The sequence below is a fragment of the Triticum aestivum genome, chromosome 2A, assembly GCF_018294505.1.
Source record: "Triticum aestivum cultivar Chinese Spring chromosome 2A, IWGSC CS RefSeq v2.1, whole genome shotgun sequence".
Classification (NCBI taxonomy): Eukaryota; Viridiplantae; Streptophyta; class Magnoliopsida; order Poales; family Poaceae; genus Triticum; species Triticum aestivum.
In genome coordinates, this window is record NC_057797.1 from 571238754 (window position 1) to 571261263 (window position 22510).

The following is a 22510-nucleotide window of genomic DNA, read 5'->3' on the forward strand; positions in this document are numbered from 1 at the left end:
GACAAAAGTAAAGTACCTTGTATTCTCTATTAACTAAAAAGACATTTAAGTTATTGTCTCGGTCATTGTTTTATTTATTTTAGTGCCTTTAATTATTTTATAATAATGTGGATCCTCCATCATAATTACTTATGATTTATTTGTCACATTGGGAACATTATAGTTTTAACTTTCGAAAACTTTTAGTGTTTGACTTTATTTTAAATTTGAATTTGAATCGGTTTTGAACTAACGCGAGATTGACAACAGTAACCGTGGTGACGTGGCATCGTTAACGTGGGATTACTGTAGCCTAATTATCCGGGCGTCACAATTCTCCTCCACGACAAGAAATCCCGTCCCGAGATTTAAGAGGTAGTGAAAGGGGGAAAGGTTTGGTAACGAATCTAGCGGGTCTTCTCATCCTGGCTTGCTCTTCGCGAAGAGGCCGGTCCAATACATTGATGTCTTCATTTCTCTGCTTCTGGTCATCATGATGAAGTCGGCGTACATTCTTCAGGAACTCCATCGTATGTATGAAAGAATAAAGGGTGGGCATTCCGAGAGAACAGACTTCTGCAAGGTCGACTATCTGGTCGATAACATCGGGGAAGGTGGCGGAAAGTAACTCTCGAATTGAAACTTAAGAAGATGTCGAGAGCAAAGTAAGAAGGTGCAAAATAGAAGTTTCAAGCGCATAGGCAATCGTTCGTTGCCTGATTATGAAATGTGAAAGGGGTTCAGAGCAATGGGAAAGTATTGCATCTGATACCAGAATAGATCACTAGGAAGGTGGCCCGTGAATTACATACGAAGCCAAGCGGGTGGAATAACTTTGGAAACATGGGCGTACAGAAGAGTCAGGTTTCGATCATGTGGAACTGTGGGTTATGGGCCCACCATGTGGGTTAAAAGTAGGAGGAGCGGTGACATCTTGCATAGTCATGATAGCAAGGCATGTTGGAGGGTAGCCTATCGATTATGTCGGGAACAACGTCGGTACCAAGGGCGAGGGACGAAGAGAACCATTTTCCTGCTCGTTGAAACAAGGCGGACCAATAGGCAAGGTTCTCGCCCATCGGTGGTTACCAGAATGTCATCAACAATAGTAACAGGGTCTGGCTGACAGAATTGTACACCGAGGTGTTTACATAAGCAGGAGAATATTACTGCTTAGATCATATAGATCACAAGAAACGTTAAACCAACCAATGGAAAGGAAAATATGGTTATCAGATTAAACAGAACAATGGAAAGGAAAATGTGTTTAAACACACATTTCAGGGGTATACCCTTCCAAAGACAAGCATAGCATGATATCCATGACAGGATAGAAAGTAGAAACCCCTTTAGATAAGAGGAGAGAAATTTCATGACATTACCTTACCGGGTCATATAAAGACCGGTGTTATAACTATTGGAAACACGTCCCAACCATCATATCTGACCGAGATTCAGATCTGATCGGTGTCAGATACCTCAGACTCAGGATGCCTGAGAAGAAAAAGGTGTGACACAAATTGATGAGAAGACATCGTAAGATTCTCGGTAAATGAACTATGGAAGCAAGTTCCGAATCATGAGTTCATTATTAAATCAAGGAGAAATGAGGAGGTGGCTGATGAACTCAGCGACAATTCATCGAGATTTCCAAAAGATGGATTTCCACAATTATGTGAACAAGGAGATAGCTTTTTGTCAGATCAAATGGCATAATGATGTATGCTCGAGGAAAACATACACGATTAAACATTGGTTGATGGTGCACTCGAAATACGGACTTAGGTAGCATAAACAATGTCAGAATGGCGATTCGATAACCAATGGTCTAAGAATGAAATGTTGACCATTAACTTCAAAGCAATATGGCTGCTAAAAGTTTTTTAAAATTACTATTCCATCTGTCGGTATTCCTGTTAGGAACAACACGGGGACCAAGAAAAGAATGGTGATGGTGAAGTATCACTGATACAAGAATTCTCAAGAGGTGGTGAAATTCTCACAACATCCTTGACAAAAAGGTAGTAATACTTCAAGGTAGAATATAATACGAGCTGGATAGCAAGTTGCATCCATAACATGAACAAGTTAGTGATGAAAGGAAGGTAAAGATGTTGTCGATGGTAACTCAAATTACCATGGGACGAGGATGGCACTTCTCATCATGAATTCAATTGATATCCTGGAAGGGGTCAAAATGTTGATGGTGATCACGACACTCTTGTCGAGGGGTTTCATGAGGATATAATCGATCATCGATGACATCAAGCAAAAGGAAGGGTGAAGCGAAAGTTATCAGAACCATGGGTATGAAACAAACTCGAAATCAAGTTTGCTATTCAAGGAGAATTGATATGACAATGAAGATCGACGTAAGATTAGCTCACTGTCGAAATTTGTTCTCCATGAAGAAGGACCAGGTAGCACAGTTAAAAATTAGCCTAATAATGGTATAGCCGATCAGGCTAGGAATGACTTGAAGCATTATTAAACTCATAAGCAACAAAATTAATAGGGTTATCAAACCGGAATGCGGAATCGGTTCACATATCGGTGTTCTCGGTTGACGACAACCCAGAACCCAGAAAAATTGGAATCGGTGAGAAATAACAGTTAATGAAGAACCCATAGGAAGTTATGCAGTTCCATGACATTATCAAGATATCATAGTGTAATACTCGACAGTAGATCAAAGTAAAGGTTGGACGGGTGCAATGATCTGCACAAGACAAGTACTCAACTTGTCTGATAAATGGTATTAATGAGAAAATATGGTCGGAACCATGATTGCAAAGGACCAAACATAGATACAGGACAAACTTATAACAAGGGGATTAATATCATTTACAAGAAGCTTCGATGATAAGTTTCACATCGGGTCCATGGGCATGAACGCAAAGGCTCAAGGTCGACTCCCACTTCTTCCATGCATAACCTTTCATTTTACTTCTCGCTTTTGATGAAGCTGTAGTGTAGAAATTTTATCTAGCAAAATACCAGAAGAGTATGACTCGTGAAGACTTTCGAGTTCACACATAATAAGGAAGGCATAGGTTCAACCCATCGGGGTATCGTGGAAACATATTCCGCAAGCTTCAATAGTAAACATCACCAGCTCAAAAGTAGAGCATTGTTCAAAAGCAGATGATACGATTTACCAAAGGCATTATATACCCATGGAAGGCTCACAAGGTTATTCAATATGAAGGACACTGTCGGATAAAATCCAACAAAAGGAACCGATGGTCCACAAGGGATCTGATGTGAGCATTGGTACTCAACCAGAGGAAGAAAATGCAAGGAGATCTGATTATAGAAACAACTGACTAATTCAAAGTTCAAATGCAAAGGAATTATGAATTCCAAGACAAGGGATCAGAAGCAATGCTTTGATTAGGGATGGATAAGTTGAATAGCCTTAGGGGTACAATCGAAGGCAATTTGATTGGTCGAAATCCAGCTCATGTTTAAAATGACGTCTGAGCCGGAAGGACGAAATGAAGGATCTGATTAAGGATTGCGAGCATTCACAACATATTGATTCAACAGACTCAAACTGATAACGACTAAGGATGCCAATAAGATTACCATACTTATGGGATCAATCATAATGCAAGCGAGTAAGAATTTCGAGGGCAATAGGCTGTTGATGATTTTCAGGAGATCGAATGGTATTTCGAAGACCTTTGTGAAACACCTGAACAACTGGGGATGAGCGGATACTCGGCAAGTGCGAGGAAATATCCGTAGGGTATTCATGTAACAAGGAGCTGCAAGGCAGTAGGCACAAGGATTCTCGGAACAACGAGTATTTCAGGATAATAACAAGAGCAACTGGGGACTAAGGTAAGAATGGAAAGTGCATGTAGTTATCTATAGGGGTTGACGGTGGAAGGAAATTGCAAACGCAATGAGCACAAGTTCTCGGGATAACATCGGAGAGTATCTTCGGAATCTTCTGGTGTAGCAGGCGTTCATCTGTAATAAGGGGCTCTCCGGGAGAAAGTAGTTATGAGAACCTAGAGTCAAATTTAGTAAAATCATTTAAACCGAATAGAAGAGAGTTCAGAGTCCCAGAGTAAGGATCGAGGAGTAAATGATCCTAATACCACCCAATGGCGACGTGGGCCCATGGGCTAGACAGCCATGTTAGAAAAACAATTTTCATCGACTAGACTCAACTTCGGCCAAGGAGTGTGGAAGGGGGATTCCTACAGGCAGTCGGCTCTGATACCAACTTGTGACGCCCCAGATTCAATCGTACACTAATCATACACGCAAACGTGTACGATCAAGATCAGGGACTCACAGGAAGATATCACAACACAACTCTACAAATAAAATAAGTCATACAAGCATCATATTCAAGCCAGGGGCCTCGAAGGCTCGAATACAAGAGCTCGATCATAGATGAGTCAGCGGAAGCAACAATATCTGAGTACAGACATAAGTTAAACAAGTTTGCCTTAAGAAGGCTAGAACAAACTGAGATACAGATTGAAAGAGGAGCCGGCCTCCTGCCTGGGATCCACCTAAACTACTCCTGGTCATCGTCAGCGGGCTGCACGTAGTAGTAGGCACCTCCCGAGTAGTAGTAGTCGTCATCAACAGTGGCGTCTAGCTCCTGGACTCCAACGTCTGGTTGCAGCAATCGGATATAGGAAAGGGGAAAAGGGGAGAAAAGCAACCGTGACTACTCATCCAAAGTACTCGCAAGCAAGGAGCTACACTACATATGTATGCATTGGTATCAAAAGGATTAAGGGTATCATATGTGGACTGAACTGCAGAATGCCGGAATAAGAGGGGGATAGCTAGTCCTATCGAAGACTACGCTTCTGGTAACCTCCATCTTGCAGCAGAAGGAGAGAGTAGATGGTAAGTTCACCAAGTAACATCGCATAGCATAATCCTAACCGATGATCCTCCCCTCGTCGCCCTGTGAGAGAGCGATCACCGGTTGTATCTGGCACTTGGAAGGGTGTGTTTTATTAAGTATCTGGTTCTAGTTGTCATAAGGTCAAGGTACAACTCCAAGTCGTCCTGTTACCGAAGATCACGGCTATTCGAATAGATTAACTTCCCTGCAGGGGTGCACCACATAACTCAACAAGCTCGATCCCATTTGGCCGGACACACTTTCCTGGGTCAATGCCCGGCCTCGGAAGATCAACACGTCGCAGCCCTACCTAGGCACAACAGAGAGGTCAGCACGCCGGTCTAAATCCTATGGCGCAGGGGTCTGGGCCCATCGCCCATTGCACACCTACACGTTGCGTACGCGGCCGGTGAGCAGACCTAGCCTCCCTTATACAAGAGTAGGTGTTCCAGTCCAAACCGGCGCGCGTCGCTCAGTCGCTGATGTCACGAAGGCTTCGGCTGATACCACGACGTCGAGTGCCCATAACTGTCCCCGCGTAGATGGTTAGTGCGTATAGGCCAGTAGCCAGACTCAGATCAAATACCAAGATCTCGTTAAGCGTGTTAAGTATCCACGAACGCCGACCAGGGCCAGGCCCACCTCTCTCCTAGGTGGTCTCAACCAGCCCTGTCGCTCCGCCACAAAGTAACAGTCGGGGGCCGTCGGGAACCCAGGCCCACCTCTATCGGGATGGAGCCACCTGCCCCTTCAGCCCCCATCTCCGAACAGTATCATAAGTAATGTAACAATATCAAGTATATAGCATATGCCCGTGATCACCTCCCGAAGTGATCATGGCCCAGTAGTATAGCATGGCAGACGGACAAGAGCATAGGGCCACTGATGGAATACTAGCATCCTATACTAAGCATTTAGGATTGTAGGTAAAGATAACAACAGTAGTGGCAAAGACAGGCTATGCAGCAGAAATAGGATTAACGGAAAGCAATAACATGCTACACTACTTTAATGCAAGCAGTAGAGAGAAGATTAGGCGATCTCTGGTGATCAAAGAGGGGGCTTGCCTGGTTGCTCTGGCAAGAGAGAGGGGTCGTCAACACCGTAGTCGTACTGGGTAGCAGCGGCGTCGGTCTCGGTGTCTAGCGAGAGAAGAGGGGGAAGAAACAATAAACATAATGCAAAAGATGCATAACAATGCTTGACAAGACAAGTAGCGGTGCTAGGGGTGGCCTAACGCGGTATGAGGTGATACCGGTGAAGGGGGGAAATATCCGGGAAAATATCACCGGTGTTTCGCGTTTTCGGACAGAGGAATCGGAGGGGGAAAGTTGCGTGTTCGCTATGCTAGGGATGTGTGGCGGACGAACGGGCTGCGTATCCGGATCCATCTCATCATTCTGAGCAACTTTCATGTACAAAGTTTTTTCATCCGAGTTATCATTTATTTTATATTATTTTTCAAAGTTTTAATTCATTTTTGAAACAAACAGAATTAATTGGATTAGAAAAAGCAATTATGACGTCAGCATGAGATCAGGGTGATGTCAGCAGTCAACAATTAGTTGACTTGTCAAACTTACGCATGGGTCCCGCATGTCATAGGCTGTTAGCTAATTAACCAAGTTAGTTAGTTTAGTTAACAGGTTAGTTAATTTAATTAGCTGATCAGGTTAATTAATCAGTGTTAATTAATTAATTAATTAATTTTAATTATTATTAATTTACTTATTTTTAATTAATATTTTTTTATCAAAAACGTTCTGGGGGTGGGGTCCCCTGTCATAGGCCCCAAGGCCTAACGGGCGCTGGGAGCAGCCCGAACGGGCGGTGCGGGCGAAGCCGCCGCCTGCCCGGTAGCAGGGCGAGGTCGGAGCGGGGGCCAAGCAGGCGCGGCCGATGTAGCTGGCTGGCGCGGGAGCGGCCGGGGCCGTGGTCTGGACCGTGGAGGACGCAGGCGACGGACGGCGCGGCACAGCGGAGCACGGGGTGGAGCGGCGGAGGCGGGACGACGCGGCGGAGGCGGGACGACGTGGCGAGGCGCGAACGGGTGAGGCGCGGCGTGTGCAGCGGGACGGTGAGCTCGGGTTGTTCGGCACGGGCGCAGGAGCAGAGCACCGACCTAGGAGGGAGGCAGCATCAACAGGAGAGTGGGGGCGGCGGCAGGGGATGGAGGAACGCCGGGAGCGGGGGGCTAGGACGGCAGCAGCAGGTGCAGCAGCAAGGCAACTGAGGCGGGCCGAGCACAACGCATCAGCAGCAAGGAGGAGAGGGCGCGGTCGGGAAGGGTGGTTGTGCGGGCCGCGGTGAGCGCACGCCGGCAGGCGCAGGGGGGGGGGGGGGGGGGGGGGCGTGCTCGCGGCCAGGGCGGCGCGGGAAACGGTCAGGGGAAGGCGAACAGGGCTCACCGCGGGCCGTGGGGTTAAGGCAGCGGGGCTCAGGGAAGGAGACGGGGACGACGGCGTTGACGGAGAGGAGAAGGTCCGGCAGGTCGGCCTCGGGCGACGGCGAGGTCGAGATCCGGCGAGGGAGTCCGGTGAACGGTGGGGTCCATCAGGCGGCGTCAGGGGCGATGGGCAACGGCGTCAAGTCGCGGGGAACGAGCATGCAGGAGGAGGGGATCGAACAGGAGCGCCCCTCCTCCGTGCTTCGACGTGTGTGTGCGTCGTGGGTGGCGACGCAGGGAGGGAACGGGGGAGAGTGGGGGATCATGCGGGAGAGAATGGGTGAGGCCTAGGGTTAGCTGGTGGGGGTGGGCCGGCCTGCCCGGGGTGGTTGTGGCCAGCCGGCTGGACCAAGGCCCAGTTGTCCATGGGGAGTTCTTTTACCTTTTACCTTTTGTTTTGTTTTACTTTTGTTTTTATTTATTTCCTTGCTTCTGTTTTCTTTTACTTATTTAATGGTTTATAGTTTTTAGAAAAGTGAAACTCACCCCTCAATTAGATTTGTAAAATCAACTGTTCTCACAAAAAGTTTGGGACAAAAGTAAAGTACCTTGTATTCTCTATTAACTAAAAAGATATTTAAGTTATTGTCTCGGTCACTGTTTTATTTATTTTAGTGCCTTTAATTATTTTATAATAATGTGGATCCTCCACCATAATTACTTATGATTTATTTGTCACGTTGGGAACATTATAGTTTTAACTTTCTAAAACTTTTAGTGTTTGACTTTATTTTAAATTTGGATTTGAATCGGTTTTGAACTGACGTGAGATTAACAATAGTAACCGTGGTGACGTGGCATCGTTAACGTGGGATTACTGTAGCCTAATTATCCGGGCGTCACACTGGTGGACACGCACGCCGAGGCGTCCCGTCAGGGCCAGCCGTCGTCCGTGAATCGGTCTGTCCGTCGCCCTGTGCCAGCCGTCACCGCCCTGCTCCGACCAGCACACCTGCATCGCCCCGACCAGTCAGCCTCACGCCATGCAACGACCAATCATAGTCGTTGTTTGCGCGTCGACCCGTCCATCGATCCACGTCACCCGTTTTCGCCGTGTTCGCACGGCGGCCCTGCGGTCTACCTCGCTGGCCTCGTTTCCGGCTGCTATGTTGGTCGCTCGGGCCTAGCTGCCCGGACGCCGGCACTGCTTTGGCAGCCCGGGTGCCGGTGCTGACACACTCGTGCGTCCGACGTCCCACGCCGTCCATCATCGTCGGCTTCATATCGGACTCCGCCGCCACCACGCCTCCATCGAGCGGCGTCCCCGACCTCGCGCGCGGTCGACTTGATCACCTGCTCGCCATCGCGATCTGCCTCATCTACGCCGTGCGACCGACCTGGCCCGTCGCGCGGTTACGTGTGCCTCCACATGTCCCATGAAGATCGTCCCCGAGTTCAGCGCACCCCTCCACCGATCGAGCAACGGGCTGCCACTGCGTCGCCCCATCGGGCCGCAGCGCTGCCGCCCTGTGGTTCTCCTCATGGTTGCATCGACTCGCGCGTCGCCGCTGCGTCGCCCCTACGGGTCGTAGTGCCGCGAAACGCGGTCCTAGCCGCCGCCCTGAGGCCGTCCCCGCGGTTTGCACCGACCCGCGCTCTGCCGCTGCACCGCCCCTTCGGGCTGCAGCGTCGTAGCCCGCGGTCCCCGCCGCCGCCCCGAGGTCTTCCCGCCGTCGTCGCCCCTTCGGGCCCTAGAGCCACGGCCCGCGATCCACTTCGTCGTTCCCGCGCGTCGACTTCCCGTGGTATGCGTCACGCCGTCTTTCTTTGGCGCGGGAATGCCATCGTCTGCGCCGGTCTTCGTCACGTTGTTGGGTTCTCCTCGCCTACTTCGAGCACCGTCGCCGCCGCCGCTGCTACCCCCGTAGCCGACGCCGCCGCCCATCCACCTCCCTTCGTCTTCGTCCAGCACCAGCCCGTCGCCAGCATCGCCGTCATCTACCCCGACCACTTCGTCTACTCCGACCACCGTTGGTGGCATCGGCTCCGCACCGATGGACGCCGCAATCGTCGTCGAGTTCTTCCTTGCTGGCCTCTCCAATTTCTTCGACATGGCGTACAGCTCGTGCAGGTCCCAGTCTCCGCGTGCCCGGTGTTGGCAACACCGCCGCGTGCCTTCGTCCACGACGTGTCCCCGGGCCTGGCAAGCCTGGTGCGGCGCTCCGTCAACTTCGTCTTTGTTCGTCTATGCATGCCCGGTGCTGGCAACACCAGTGTGTGCTTTCGTCTACGATGTGTTCCCGGGCTTGGCAAACCCGCCGCGACGCGTCGTCAACAACATCTCCTTTCTGGCGCACCTCTACTTCGACACCACTGCGCCCTTGCTAACTCGGCATCCCCTTGCGCCCGCGGCTCCATGGCGACTTCCTCGACACCGGCTACCCCGACTCAACATCGACCACGACATTCTTTGCACGGCTACCTCGACCACGGCTACACCACCCTACGCTCTCGGCTACCTCGACAACGACACAAAGGGCTACCACTTTACTTGAGCAACCTCGTCGGTTGACACTCCAGCCATGACTCCGCGATGCGCCGACCGTTATGACTGTGGGGGGTGTCCGTCGGTTTGCCTTCGGATTCTTCTCCAGTCTCACCGTCTGCGTCGCTCCCGTTGTGACTGCGGGGGGATGTTGAGTAACGTGATTGTATTAGGAAACATAGGTTAGACTAGGAATATTCTGGCTTGCCTTGTATTCCAAATAGATCATGTACTCCTATATATATGCCCATGAGGCTCAAGCAATACAATGAACTATTCCATCAATCCTCTCTCTCCCTTCTAACAGTAGTTGTTGCTCTTCGAGGTGACCGGTGTTGGTTGAGACGCGGCTTTGTTGTTCTACTTAGGCCAAGTTCCTTTGCGTTGTGTTTGTAATGTGTGTGGTGGCTTTTCTTCGGATTTGCTCGGATGTGGAGTTTGTACTACACTTGTTGTCCGAGGCAGAGTTTCCGGCAGTGGCTAACACCGTTGCCGAATGCTCTTGGCTTCATCAGCTGCTCCAGGAGTTGCTTTGTGCTGTTCACAAGGCCACACTCGTCTACTGCGACAACATCTCCGCCAACCCGGTACATTATCGACGAACGAAGCACATTGAGCTCGACATACACTTTGTTCGTGAGCAGGTGGCCCTTGGGCGCATCCGGGTCCTCCACGTCCCGACGGCGCAACAGTTTGCCAATGTTATGAAAAAAGGACTGCCTACTTCTGTTTTCGAGGAGTTCCGGTCCAGTCTTTGCGTCTCCGGCGACGCTTCGACTGCCGGGGGGGGGGGGGTGTTGAATATATGGTTTGTGCATGTATATTGTATAGTCCGGCCCACCTCCTAGTCATTGTATAGTTGAGGTTGTGGCCCACCTTGTACTCCATATATACGTGCACTATGCACCGATCAATACATCGAGTTGCATTGCCAAAATATTCGTTTCCAACACGACCGAGTCCCGCCATCCACTCACCATCTCCTTTTAGTTATTCATGGGTGGTTGGTGCGTCGGCTAGGGGAGTCCGGTGGTAGTTGTTGCTCTTCGAGGTGACCGGTGTTGGTTGAGACGTGGCTTTGTTTATCTACTTAGGCCAAGTTCCTTTGCGTTGTGTTTGTAATGTGTGTGGTGGCTTTTCTTTGGATTTGCTCGCGTGTGGAGTTTGTACTACACTTGTTATTCGCGGCGAGTGGTATGCTTTTGTAATTGTCTTCTGCCTTCTATAAAAATATGATACGCTATTGACGTACTCTAAAAAAAACCTGAAGGACCAAATGAGATGGTAGTTGGGGTCAACCTGCTCGTTGTCTGAGAGAAGAGAGCAGAGAGTAGGCATTCCTGGAAGAGAATGGCAAGCCGTACATGAAGAACCGAGCTTCATCATTGTCGTTGTAGACAAAATCCTGCAACAAAGACAACACATCATCGAGCTCAACAGAACCAACTTATTTGTGATGTGGAATGTTTATCTTGAGATGACTGGTCTTACTATGAGAGAAGCTAAGACCGGGGCGGGGGTGGTTTATGGAAGAAGCCACCAAAAGAACTGGGCCTCAAGCTGGGCGGTTGCCACTTCAATTATTCTTGCTGTTTGGGGGATGAGCCTGTTGACAAGTCTATTGGTAGCAGATATGTATAGTCAACGATAGTCAATCAAAAGATGGAGCATTAACTTACTCTAGCTCCAAGCGGAGTGTGACCGAGAAAAAAGAGGTACATGTTCAGATAGGACAATTAGATTGTGCATGCATTGGGGGTAGCTTTGAGTTTTGAGCACAATTTAGTGAAGGCTGTTCTGCATGGGAAAACAGGGCAAGGACATGATAACAAGAACACTGCTCAAACGAGTTACCATCGGCAGAAAAATAGAATTTCACACAATTAAACTAATCAAGCACAGTACTATACGGTCTGCTGTGACCAAAACTGGCACTCGATCTAGTTTTCAGATTAGCACAAGTTATTATTTCAGACGCAAGGTGCAGACCTTCACAGCTCAGCACCAAAGTCCTATGCGCGCATGTAACCCGATACAATTTCTCTCTCTACCTGCGCGTTTGACTGCACCTTGAGCAGCAGCAGCAGCAGCAGCAGCAGCCTAGATGCTAGTAGTACTGCAAAGGGACCATACTCCTAGCTAGACCCAGCCCCTTGCTGATAAAAGTCATTCATACAGTTCAAATAGTATGAGTATACATACAAGTACAAGCAGCCGGGTCTGCAGTAAAAACAGAGATCAAGCCAGTAGTAAATATATACTGCTAGTGGTGTTTTTGAGTACAGTAGTAATTAAAAAAGGCCAAAGCAAGAAAACAAAAGGCAACCTTATTTTTCCTTTCCCTCCCGCATTGCAAAGATCCTTCCTGCCCTTGCTCCCACTACTATATAGCCTCCCCCTCACCTTCCATTCCAGAGAGAGAGAGAAGCAGAGGGCGAGCAAGTGAATGATAGCTAGACAGAGAGGCAAGGCATGGCAGGCTCCATGCAGCTTGTGAGATGTAACTAGGTAGGGTGGGGCGGCGGCGGCGGCGGTGGTGTGGTGGTACGAGCATGATGGTGGGGGTGGGCGATCTTGTGCTGGCTGCTCCGGCGATCCTGCTCGCCTTGCTCCTGACTCTGGTGCTGAGCCACTTCCTGCCTTTGCTCCTCAACCCCAAGGCTCCGAGGGGCAGCTTTGGATGGCCCCTTGTCGGCGAGACCCTCAGGTTCCTCACCCCTCACGCCTCCAACACGCTGGGTAGCTTCCTGGAGGATCACTGCTCCAGGTACTTTTATTTTCTTCTTCTTTTTTGTTATCATTCACCACAGCCACACCACACCTCAAGATTTCTCCACGATGCAATCAAGCACGTAGTATTGTTTATCATTTACTCATGTGGCAGCAAAAGATGATGCATGTCGTGCATGTTGTCCTGACTCAGCACCTTTATCTTCCTGTCTTTGCTCCAAGGCTGTGATATATTTGAATTTCTACAGGTTTTGTGCACAGAACCTGTTTCTGAAAAAGTTTTACCTATTGTTTTGTGGGGGAGAGAGGATGGAAAGATCTCATAAGACCCCCTATCAAATGATGGCAACTTAACAACATGAAAAAAGATCTAACATTGCAGTTGATGTGATGATGATGCAGGTATGGGAGGGTGTTCAAGTCCCATCTGTTCTGCACCCCCACCGTAGTGTCCTGTGACCAGGAGCTGAACCACTTCATCCTGCAGAATGAGGAGAGGTTGTTCCAGTGCAGCTACCCCAGGCCAATTCATGGCATACTGGGCAAGTCCTCCATGCTGGTGGTCCTCGGGGAGGACCACAAGCGGCTCAGGAACCTTGCTCTGGCCCTCGTCACCTCCACCAAGCTCAAGCCAAGCTACCTTGGCGACATTGAGAGGATTGCGCTGCACATAGTCGGGTCATGGCACGGCAAGGGCGGCAGCATCACCTTCTGCGAGGAGGCAAGAAAGGTTGGTCTCCCCGTGCATGCACTAACTACAACCAAAGCTGGCTAGGCATGCATCAGTAGGGACATGATCCCGTCAAACATGGACGAAAAACTCTGCACATGTTACCTATGGCTACATCATCATGCTGTTACTTGCTGATGCATCATCACATATTTTTTCAAACGCTGGCTTTGACTTACCAGGGTCATTCTTCTCCGTATTTTGACTCTCTTTTTCTGACTTTTTTTTTCCTTTGGCACAGTTTGCGTTCAGTGTGATAGTGAAGCAGGTGCTGGGGCTGTCGCCAGAGGAGCCTGTCACTGCCATGATACTGGAGGACTTCCTCACCTTCATGAAGGGCCTCATCTCTTTCCCTCTCCGCATCCCAGGGACCCCATACGCCAAAGCTGTCCAGGTAACTAAGTAAACAACTCTGGAATACCACCTTCTTAAACTGTCAAAGTTTCCAGCACTTCTTATCTACTTCACCATGCATCAGGCTCATGAAACTCTGGTATATATTGTTCTAACACTGACTGAGGTTCTTGGGTATGCCGATCATTCCTCACAGGCCAGAGAGAGGATATCAAGCACTGTGAAGGGCATTATCGAGGAGAGGAGGAAGGCTGACTGCTGCAAGAGGGATGATTTCCTCAACGTGCTCCTGTCAACCGATGAACTCTCTGACGAGGAGAAAGTGAGCTTTGTGCTGGACTCCCTGCTAGGAGGATACGAGACCACCTCACTCATGATCTCCATGGTCGTCTACTTCCTTGGGCAGTCAGCTCAAGATCTGGACCTAGTGAAGGTACATACATACCTGATCAAGCTTAAGCCACAGGTGATTGGTGGTTGCGTGCATGTGTCACTTATTATATATGAACATGCTGTGCATGCAGAGGGAGCATCAAGGCATAAGATCTACCAAAGCAAAGGAGGAGTGCTTGAGCTCTGAGGACTACAAGAAGATGGAATATACCCAACATGTAAGTAAGATGATGATCATTCAGTACACGCTTTAGGATATGTAGCCGGTTGGTAAGCAGGGATCCTTTTTTCTTTCTATTATCAGACATCCACCAAATATGTGACCCTTCAGAATTTATGTTTTTTCTGTCCGTATGCCTGCCTATATCTGGAATTTTGACTAGAGCAAACAACACTTTGCAAGAACAGTGCAAATGGGGAAGGAAGGGTCTCTTAATTTGTTCTGTAATAATTGGAATGGTTCAATGATACAAATACATGCGTGGATGTCCTTTCAGGTTATCAATGAGGCGCTGAGATGTGGAAACATTGTCAAGTTTGTCCACAGGAAGGCCCTCAAAGATGTCAGATACAAAGGTAATTAACCCTGCTAGTACTTGGGGCTTTCCCAGCAGATCCCATTGTGCTCATCACATGATAATGGATCAGGCAAAGGGGGCGGTTGGGCCTTTATTGCTGATTTGTGAGCATTGTTATTCCTAAACACCTAGCTTTTGATAGAAGATGCTCAAAAGCAAGTGGACCTCTTCTTTTGCTCTGTTGCAGAGTATCTGATTCCATCTGGCTGGAAGGTCCTACCTGTTTTTAGTGCTGTTCATTTGAACCCCTCACTTCATGGAAATGCCCAACAGTTTCAGCCTTGCAGATGGGAGGTATGTCTGATTTTCATACCATGTGCATGGGCATCTATATTTGTGGTGAAGTAATGAATACAGCTTAGTTTATGCAGATTAGCTTTAACATAATATGCTTGTTTAGGGAAGCTTAACTTTGACATAATATGCTTTTTTATATAAAAATTTATATGATGAAAAGGTTATAGAACAAATCAGAAGTGCTTATCTGTAGCTTTGAGAGAATCTTCTTTAAGGTTGCTCTGTTAACTAATTGATGCCTTTAATTAGTGAGTGTCCAACTAACCCATGCCATAATAATTACTTGCAACTATCCTGGTATCTTCAGATGCCAAGCAGGCTTTGGCTGAGGGCCTAGTGCCTTCTGTACATGGTCCTAACCATGATTCCTCACTCAAAGCCAGCATCCTTGGCTTTGCTTCTTCATTTTCTTAACTCCCTTGATGAAGCTAGCTCATATGCATGACTTGTACAATTGATTGATGCAACAGGGCCCAAGCCAAGGTACAAGCAAGAAGTTTACACCATTCGGCGGTGGCACCAGGCTCTGCCCTGGATCAGAGCTTGCCAAAGTAGAGGCTGCTTTCTTCCTCCATCACCTTGTGCTCAATTTCAGGTAAAACATTTCTCCTAGCCGATTAAGAGATACACATGTAGCAACTAACGCAGCAAGAGCAACAAATCGGAGAAACGAAGAACCTAAATATTTTGTAAGGATAAATCAACTTAAGAATGAAATTAACCAGAGGAAATATGAATAGCATGACCACAGATTGATGCAGTCTCATACTAGTGGAGATGCTCTGCAAACATGGCAGCATGGAGTATCCAATAAGTATGGCATGCAAGTTGAGTGGTACCAAATCTGGTCCATAGATATCTGCAGTTATCAGATTGTGACAGAAGAAAATGCATCTCCCTCTACTTTTTTTCAGAGCAAGGAGATAAGTGCTTACTGAATCTCTATAGTTACTGATCATGGTATAATTTGGCACCCTGCAGATGGAAAATCGATGGCGATGACATTCCAATGGCATACCCGTACGTGGAGTTCCCGAGAGGCCTGCCGATAGAAATCGAGCCGATTTGCTCTGAATCTTGACTGGGTTCTTGCAGCTGCAAACATGGCGGTGAGTGAAAAAAGAGATTGCAAGCAGTGAAGCGAAGAAGCACCGATGACTAGCTTAGCTTAGCTAGTTCCTGGAATGGGGTAGCTGAGGAGGTTGTGATCTCCTCTGTACATGGTGTACATATATTTTGTCCATTGTGATTACTTGAGGTGGTTGGGTCACCCTGTTACATCCTCCACTGTCTGGACTACTATCCTATAGAAAAAAAATGGGCTCCTGGTGTTTACATTTACTTCTGAAATTCGTTATGGGGAGATATGTATGAACCGGACCTCACTGAAACTTCGAAACAACGTTCTTATCCTTGCCAAACAGACCATGTAAGTCCCAAAAAATAAAGACCATGTAAGAGAACATTGGGAATTTGGCATAAGCACACCAGTCAGCAGAGAGTGAAGTTATTGTTTAAAACTGGTACTATTAACCTTTAGTGTTTACAAAGATTCATGTAAATCAGTATGGGGAGATTCTACAAGGGACATTTGGATAGAACGAACAAGTCCTTCAGAATTCAGTTGAAACTCCCATGCTCAAATGGATAATGAGAGGAGATCAATGAACAGAGGCTTTGTTCAGGAGTTTAGAGAATGATTGCAGAAAAACTATGGCCCATACAGGTCTCGAACCTGTGACCTTCGCGTTATTAGCACGACGCTCTAACCAGCTGAGCTAATAGGCCTTGTGTGTAAACTGAGCCAGTAAAGCACTTATATATGAATCATATATTTTCGTAAGTTCCAGAATCAGTCAAAGCGTATGACCTCTCTTATTTTTTTTTCCAGTTCCAAATCAGTCAGGGCGTATGTTGGAGAAAATATGACATACTGGCAGACGACAATACGCTCGACTCTAAGGGCATGTACAATGATGGCATATGGATACATATGCCTCATTGAAAAAAAGTAGCTTGAGGCAATTATACTGATTTTCTCTCCCCAATACAAACTACTACTAATGGGTCTCATCAAGAAATAGAAAGTAGAAACTCTAATACATATGCATCTCTACTCTTTACTTCAACTTTTTCAGTTTTTTACATCAGATTACACTTTTTCTTTCCAAGCACCTGCCTTGAGGATCCCGCTTCTCTATCCGAATCTATTTTCCTGACATCCGATCCTACATGACAGCATCACCATAAGGCTATGCATTGGCCATGCCCTAATGACTTGCAACGCAAAGTGTCTTTCTATCAAAGATTAAGATTGATAGACAATGCTTTAGTGACATGAAGTCAGCGAAAGTACTCTTGGCTCATTTAAAATCAAATCAAAAAAATCTGAATTTTAGTGACAAACATTGATAGAAGTTTTCAACGCTTGCAAAATTTCATCATGCAACGACATTTGTAGAGCTGTGGCAAGAAAAAAATCATCACTCCAAAATGCTTTTGAAAATGACATTTTTGGAGCATCGATTTTGTTTTTTTAGCCACAGCTTCTACAAATGTCATTTCATGATGAAATTTTGCAAGCGTTGAAAACTTTTGTCAATGTTTGTCATAAAAAATTTCAGAATTTTTTGAATTTTCTTTCATTTTTTTCGATTTTACTGTTCACCCGAGCTCATATGAGCTCGGGCTAAGAAAATCCATGTCCGTCAGATGCTAGTTGAAATTTGAAAACAAGATTTGGTCGGAAGTAAGATTGCCATTTGCCCTCGAGCCTCTAAACACCATTTCATGCCCACTAAAAATATTCAGGAGAATTCTTACTTACAACAGAACTACAACAACTTTGCAGACATACACACAAACACGCAAACTCACTGATGCCTTATTGAAGAACAGAAACGACTAGTAGATTAAAAGAAAATAATTTTGACTGTCATCCAGAGAGGGATAGATCAGCTTACTACTTCCTGGCACCGCAGAACTTGGGGCCTTAACCTTAGGGCTTTAGGAAATCAGGCTGGTCTGTGACTGATCTAACCCATGCCCATTTGTGATCATTCACATCCACCGGGTTCTTGGCCACGGCAATATCTTCCAGTGGTATGTAGCTGTAATTCCCATTTATCGGGCCAGGTACGAAGCCAGTAAACCCAGCCATTATCCCATGGATGGCTGAATGCGCCAACAGGGTACAGTATAGATTATCAGTAGCATTTGCTGGGACTGCTCGAATCATGTAAGTAGGATCGATATACTTCACAGTGAACAACTCAGTGGGGTGCTCTCTCTTCCACCATCTGCCCAGCTCAGATTTCAGCCAGGGGCCAACGTCAAGGAACAGCATGTTGCCAGACTCATCCTGCTCTCGCTTCTGATCATCGGTCCGGGGAATCAACTCCTGCCCAGCGCCTTCAGCAACGACGACGACAGCATGTCCCTTCTTCTTTATCCTTTCGTACAGGAACTCGAACAGGCCTCCCTTCCCTTCAACGTGGAAATCAATCTCAGGAATCAAACAGCAGTCAACATCTCGGCTGCTCAGGGTGGCATGAAGAGCAATGTGGCCCGTGCTCCTGCCCATAAGCTTGACAAGACCGATGCCATTCACAGCGCTCACAGCCTCCACATGTGCCGCGTCGATCGCCTGCTGAGCAATCTCCACTGCAGTTTGAAACCCAAATGACCTGTCTATGATGCCGATGTCGTTGTCCACGGTCTTGGGAATCCCTGTAATGGAGATCCTCAAACCGCGCCGTTTAAACTCTTCGAATATCGCCACTGCTCCTCTCATGGTTCCATCCCCGCCAATCGCATACACCTGTGAAATGTCATAAAAGGGATGTTCAGATAGGATAGTAAGATCAAGGCCTGAAGAACAGGAACAATTGGCATGTGAACCAGCACATGTAACATTGTATACTTAATTTTTTTTGACAATAAAAATAGGTAGTAACTACACCAAAATCTTGATCCTAACTAAGGCCAACTCTAACCGATCCCCTATCCAGCTATAAGGGACGATAAATTCGGTTTTCCTCCTCTATGCCGCACCTAGCCGATCCCCTAAACCAAATAGAGGAGGGTATTCTTCCACGGAAAGAAAGAGGGCCCTTTGGCTAGGGTTTCTTGTGCCTCCCGCCGGTGCCGCCGCCGGTCTACCTCGTCTCATGTGGTCTTAGGGCCATGGAGGCGTGGTGGATCCCGGCCCTTACCGGCGGAAGGGCTTCGTTTTTTCATGCTCTTTTGAGTTTTGTTAGGGTTTTTGTCCTGCTCAGAGAGGCGAGGCGGCGGCGGCTCTCTGAAGATGGAATAAGGTTCTCCCCGCCTTGTCCCCGTTCTGGTGGTGTTTCTAGCATCGTTAGAGGGCGTGTGGAGGTTTGTATCCGGCGGATTTCGCGGGATTCGGTCGGCGTTTGTCTTTGGTGGATCCACGTGGATCTTGTCTTCGTTCGTCTGTGTTCCTGTGTCTACAGGCTGGATCCTTCCGATCTACGCTTCTCTTCATCGACGGCGGTTGCTGCGCGTTGGTCCTATGGGGCCTTAGCACGACGACTTCCCGACTGTCTACTACAACAAGGTTTGTCCGGCTCCGATCAGCAAGGGGTGAAGACGGCGGCGCGCCTTCGGCTCGCTCCAGTGCTAGTAGTCGTCGCTAGGTGGTCTATTGACCTAGATGTATTTTTTACTTCTGGTGTTCTTTGTACTACCTTGACAGTTGATGAATAGATTGGAAGTTATTCTCGCAAAAAAAAAAAAATCCTCCGGCGCCTATTCAATCCCTAAATATACTCTGTCTGGAGGCGGGCAAGGATAAATTTTCTTCACACAAAGGCCTCCTTTTGGCCGGCCGGCGACTCACGTGAAGCTCCCTTGTCGACGGCGGCGACCTCCGGCCTCGCCGGTGACCCCTACCCGTACTACTACGGGTATGGCCACTGTGTGCTGCTGCTGCTGCTGCTCGCCGCTGCTCCTCCCCGCTGTGTGCTGCTACTGCTGCTGGCTGCCGCCTGTGCCTGCTGCTGCTTCTCCCCACTGCGTGCTTCTGCTCCTGTCAGCTACTCCTCCCCGCTGCGTGCTTCTGCTGCTGCTGCTGGCCGCTGCTCCTCCCCGCTGCATGATGCTGCTGCTGCTGCTCGCCGCCGTCAGCGTAAGCCTCGATCAGTGCAGGCAGAAGTGCGACGTCCGGCGTGTTTGGCGTGCTCTCCAGCAGTCCAGCATTGCCGGCGTGGTCACCATGGTTGCATAGCAAGTGTTCCACGAAATGTATGAGCCAAATGTAAGTTTACTCAGTTATACACAGGGGATCGGCTAGGTCCGGCCAAAACTCCACTAAAGGTTTACTCCGTCGGATGGGGATCTGTTAGAAATGCCCTAACACGAACAATCATGAGTGTTTTCAGACTTTTCTGTAATACACCATTATCCTTTAAATCGCAACTTTGAACAATTTTAGTGTATTAGAGTAAGGCCAAGCTGATCCCAATCTTCCAAGTGCTTACGCATTCTGTACATCGCCTCGCGGTTTTGCAAGTAATCACTGTCTCTAGTGAAAATCTGAAAGCTGCGTCTGAGTTGCTTTTACCTGCGTATACCCGCGGGCGACGATGCCATCGACGATCTTGTTAAGATCAAAGCCACCACGTGTCGTCTTGAGCGCGGTGCCGCCCTTCTTGTGCCAGTCGTCCACGGAGGCCGGGTCCAGCCGCACGTGGTCGTCGTCAGCGCCGTAGAACCCGCGGTAGCCCGCGGCGACGCCGAAGACGTCGAGGACGCCGTAGAGCTCGTGGAGCCCCACGACGAGCTCCCTCAGCACGGTGTTGAGGCCCGGGCAGAGCCCCCCGCAGGTGACGAGGGCGGCGCGGGCGCGGGCCGGGTCGACGGCGAGGCTTTCGCGCGGGCCCGCGCGGCGGTACGCGACCAGCGGGTTCGGGGTCCCGGAGGCGAGGTCGAAGAAGGCGTGGCGGAGGGAGACGTCCCCCGGGGAGATGTAGAAGGTGGGGGGCGGGTGGAAGTAGGGGTGGCTGGAGATCGGGTTGGGGACCGCGGTGGCGCCGGAGGGCGAGGCCGGGAGCCGCGGCGCGTCGCGGAGGGTGAGCGGCGGGAGGGTCACGGTGGTGTTGGTAGGGGTGGAGGCGGCGTGGTCGCCGGAGTTGGGGACGGTGGGATCCATCTGCACTTGCTGTCGGTCAGGGCGGTGGGAAAGTGGAACTGCGTAGTGGCGGAGTGGTTCGAAGCAGGTGAAAGCTGAAAGGGAGGGGTCTGAGCGACGCGTGGCGGTTTGCTTGGAGCTTCTCGAAGTTGACAGCGGCGCCGTGTCAAGAGGCACCTCATCGGTAGTGACTAGCAAATGGCCAAATGGCAGTCAAGAGAAGGCTAACAAATGGCCACGTAAACAGTATTATAGGAGTAGGAGAGTATTTGGCGAAAGTTATCTTCTGCTCCTCCGCACGAATGAGCTCGGGATGAACAGTAAAATTAAAAATTTCATCATGAAATGACATTCATGTAAGTCATGGCTAAAAAATCAGCATTCCAAAATGCTTTCAAAAATAGCATTTTTGGAGTATTAATTTTTTTGCAACTTTCACGAATGTGGTTTCATGATAATTTTTGCAAGAACACAAAGTATTTGTCAAGTTTGATACTAAAGAACAGATTTTTTTAATTTTATTGTTCACCGGGAAGCATTTGAACTCGAGAGCACATACTTCGCGGCGAGTATTAGGTGTCGGTTTAGTTAGACGTCACTCGCCTGAATTTTCAATTTTTTTAGTTGTTTTGGTGGAGAAGTAGGTGACGACGCGCAGCATCGAGGCCGTCGCCAACGGCCAAGAACGAGCCACGGCCGGCAGCAGCCGACATATGCGAGTAAGAAATTTGACGATTTGGGTGGGGTGAAGGGCTCGCTAGTTTAGAGGCATGGTCGGGTGGCGGCGCCAACACGGCGATGGATGGCGGTAAGGGTGGGCGGGGCGGCCAGGCTGGCATGGGAGCGCCATCGGCCGTGGACGAGGTGGTTGACTTTTTGGCCGGTGGTTCATGGGTGGTCGGGGAAGAAGATGAATACTAGGTTGAAGAAAGCCATATGACCGTCTATTTTGCATCGGATGGCCGGAAAAAAATCGACTGGCCCAAATTATTTGTCCACTTACCCTAGCCAATCCAATGAGGTGTATAATTTGAGGAGATTTAGTGAGAGCAGAGCACAACATCCTTGTTCATTCAGATGTTAGGACTTAGGATTTTTGCGAATTCACATGTATGCCTCTCTTTTTTTGGCTAGACACATGTACGCCTCTTTTAATTTCCTGATAGTTATATGTTTTAGCAGCGTGGATAGTTACATTTTTACATGTAGCTAGTGACCGGGCATATGGGGTGCATATATTCTTTAGGTGCATTTGGTTTGAGCCTCAACCACCTCCATCATTTCCTTTTAGATGATCAAAGGAAGGAGATGCACAAATGAAGACAGAATTTGGACATAAGAGAGGTGAGGAAGTAATAACCGTTCGAACACAAGAACATAGTCAATATAATTAATATGTATGACAACATATGTTTGATAATAAAAAAATATTTTTTAGCTTACATTTAACTCTACAAGTAATACAGTTGAACGTGTCAATAATTTCAT

General features: G+C 48.3%; 2 protein-coding genes and 1 non-coding gene across 3 annotated transcripts; 1 reads left to right on the plus strand and 2 right to left on the minus strand.

Moving 5' to 3' along the window:
- The first annotated feature begins 12203 nt into the window (after window positions 1-12203).
- On the plus strand, window positions 12204-16221 carry LOC123189488 (cytochrome P450 724B1). Its single transcript, XM_044601916.1, has 9 exons — window positions 12204-12556; window positions 12922-13249; window positions 13491-13643; window positions 13800-14036; window positions 14128-14214; window positions 14494-14572; window positions 14762-14868; window positions 15342-15466; window positions 15853-16221. Exons 1-9 carry the CDS (start codon window positions 12342-12344, stop codon window positions 15950-15952), a joined length of 1431 nt encoding a protein of 476 aa, XP_044457851.1. The 5' UTR covers window positions 12204-12341; the 3' UTR covers window positions 15953-16221.
- A 364-nt stretch (window positions 16222-16585) lies between these two features.
- TRNAI-AAU (transfer RNA isoleucine (anticodon AAU)) lies at window positions 16586-16659 on the minus strand. The gene has a single exon. It is a non-coding gene; the product is annotated as a tRNA-Ile (tRNA).
- A 980-nt stretch (window positions 16660-17639) lies between these two features.
- LOC123189489 (ATP-dependent 6-phosphofructokinase 2) lies at window positions 17640-21149 on the minus strand. Its single transcript, XM_044601917.1, has 2 exons — window positions 20456-21149; window positions 17640-18691 (listed from the first exon to the last, which is right to left on the minus strand). The coding sequence occupies exons 1-2, from the start codon at window positions 21041-21043 to the stop codon at window positions 17870-17872; spliced, it is 1410 nt and encodes a 469-aa protein (XP_044457852.1). The 5' UTR covers window positions 21044-21149; the 3' UTR covers window positions 17640-17869.
- Between the last annotated feature and the right edge of the window lie 1361 nt (window positions 21150-22510).

Coding starts and splice junctions, on each gene's coding strand:
- LOC123189489 (XM_044601917.1), bottom strand. CDS start 21,043: ATGGATCCCACCGTCCCCAACTCCGGCGACCACGCCGCCTCCACCCCT. Junction 18,692..20,455: donor TCGCCCGCGGGTATACGCAG/GTAAAAGCAACT, acceptor GACATTTCACAG/GTGTATGCGATTGGCGGGGA.
- LOC123189488 (XM_044601916.1), top strand. CDS start 12,342: ATGATGGTGGGGGTGGGCGATCTTGTGCTGGCTGCTCCGGCGATCCTG. Junction 12,557..12,921: donor CTGGAGGATCACTGCTCCAG/GTACTTTTATTT, acceptor ATGATGATGCAG/GTATGGGAGGGTGTTCAAGT. Junction 14,573..14,761: donor CAAAGATGTCAGATACAAAG/GTAATTAACCCT, acceptor GCTCTGTTGCAG/AGTATCTGATTCCATCTGGC.